Source organism: Echinops telfairi, unplaced genomic scaffold, assembly GCF_000313985.2.
Source record: "Echinops telfairi isolate 266 unplaced genomic scaffold, ASM31398v2 ScPeMD7_7469;HRSCAF=8507_1, whole genome shotgun sequence".
NCBI lineage: Eukaryota > Metazoa > Chordata > Mammalia > Afrosoricida > Tenrecidae > Echinops > Echinops telfairi.
The window spans coordinates 77,002,532-77,004,120 of record NW_022111373.1 but is presented as its reverse complement, the minus strand read 5'-3'; the positions used below and the strand labels follow the sequence as shown (position 1 = coordinate 77,004,120).

General features: G+C 37.1%; 1 protein-coding gene across 1 annotated transcript in view; it reads right to left on the bottom strand.

The window, feature by feature from the left end:
* Window positions 1-1,589, bottom strand: part of GFM2 (GTP dependent ribosome recycling factor mitochondrial 2) — a 50,154-nt gene that overhangs the window by 30,690 nt on the left and 17,875 nt on the right. Inside the window, exons 9-10 of the mRNA XM_045285223.1 lie at window positions 983-1,043; window positions 578-757 (exon numbers count right to left, since the gene is read on the bottom strand). Coding sequence (XP_045141158.1) covers window positions 578-757; window positions 983-1,043 — 241 coding nt within the window. The remainder of the gene's footprint in view (window positions 1-577; window positions 758-982; window positions 1,044-1,589) is intronic.

Below are 1,589 nucleotides of genomic sequence, written 5' to 3'. Positions count from 1 at the left end.
TGCCAGGGACTTAAGTGGAGAGCAAATGTTTTGAGAATGATGAGGGCAATGAATGTACAAATGTGCTTTACACAATTGATGTATGTATGGATTGCGATAAGAGTTGTATGAGCCCCTAATAAAATGATTAAACAACAAAAACTGAAGGTCATTGCTAATACTCTTTCTTAACCTCAGTAGCATATACGTTAGTGTTTTATTATTCATTATATTTACATATTTCATATAGAAGGGGGCTTCCAAAAAGTTTATGCAAAGATAGAATTGACAGATGCTTATCTTTTTTCCTTTTTGAAGTCCCTTCTTACATAATCTTATATACAATTTCATGTTAGTTTTTAAGATTCTAAATTATTTTAAAGGGGCCACAGCTCAGCTGCTAATCCCTGTATTGGTGGGTCAAGCCCAGCCAGTCGTTCTGTGCAATAAAGACCTGAGATCTGCTCCTCTATAGAGTAGTCTCAACAGCCCAGGGATGGTCCCACCCTGTCATATGGGTTGTTAGGCACTGAAAGTGACTTTGAGAGCACTTAACAAAAAGCTTTAAGCAATTTCAAACCCAAAGTACTTATTTTACTTGTTCAATCAAGGCATTTCTTGCTTCTGTTGTCTCCTTTAGCAATCCAGGATCGCTCACTTCCAAGAGAGGCTTTCTCTCAAACTCTTTTCCATCATCTGAATTGGGATTCCAGAGCAGTTTTTCCTTATTTACTACATCCACCATTCCTTTGAACGTTTTGGCTTCACCGATTGGTAACTATAAGTCAAAATAAGATTAGCATCATCAACTAATCACTCAATTAGAATTGCACAGTTGATAAACCTACTTTGCCCTCAAACACCTCTATGAACTTTATTCTAAGAATCTATAGCTGTTTTTGTGTCCCAAGTTCTTCCACAAAAAAGAATTGAGATTCAGAAATTTATGTCACAGTAAAATAAATGGATAAGCAAGAGATACCTTATCAATCAACCAATTTACCTGTAAAAGCAACGGGTTTGCCTTCAACTTCTCTCTGATACTTTCAACCGCATAGTTGAAGCTGTAGAAAGCAAAATCATTGCATGTAAAAGTGCCATGATCCAGGTTTTATAACATTCTCTAAAGCTGTATCTCTTTTTAGTCTCCCTACCATCCACTATTTAACATTTTTGCAAAGGACAGTATCTTGAATAGACTGCAGATAATAATGATGGAGTGTAAATGACAATTCTGCCACACAGGGTGTCAGGGTATTATTATAGTACAATTCACAAATCTACAGTTAGAGGCCACGGTTAAATGAATCTATCAAGGTTGCATATCTGATGCATTAGACAAGTAATAAATTATAGCTAGGATTCAATTGCCAGATATGTTATTTTAAGTCTAGGGTTCATTCTTCTACAACCAGATTGGGTACCATACAAAGCTTTAAGCTTCCAAGAGCCAACCTGACACTTTTTCTATACTTTGATCTTAAAAATCCATTGCCACCTTGAAGATAACGGCCATCTAGCTCAGAAGCAACAAAGCCCACATGGAAGAAGTACACCGGCCTGTGTGATCATGAGGTGTCCATGGGATCAGGTATCAGGCATCTAAGACC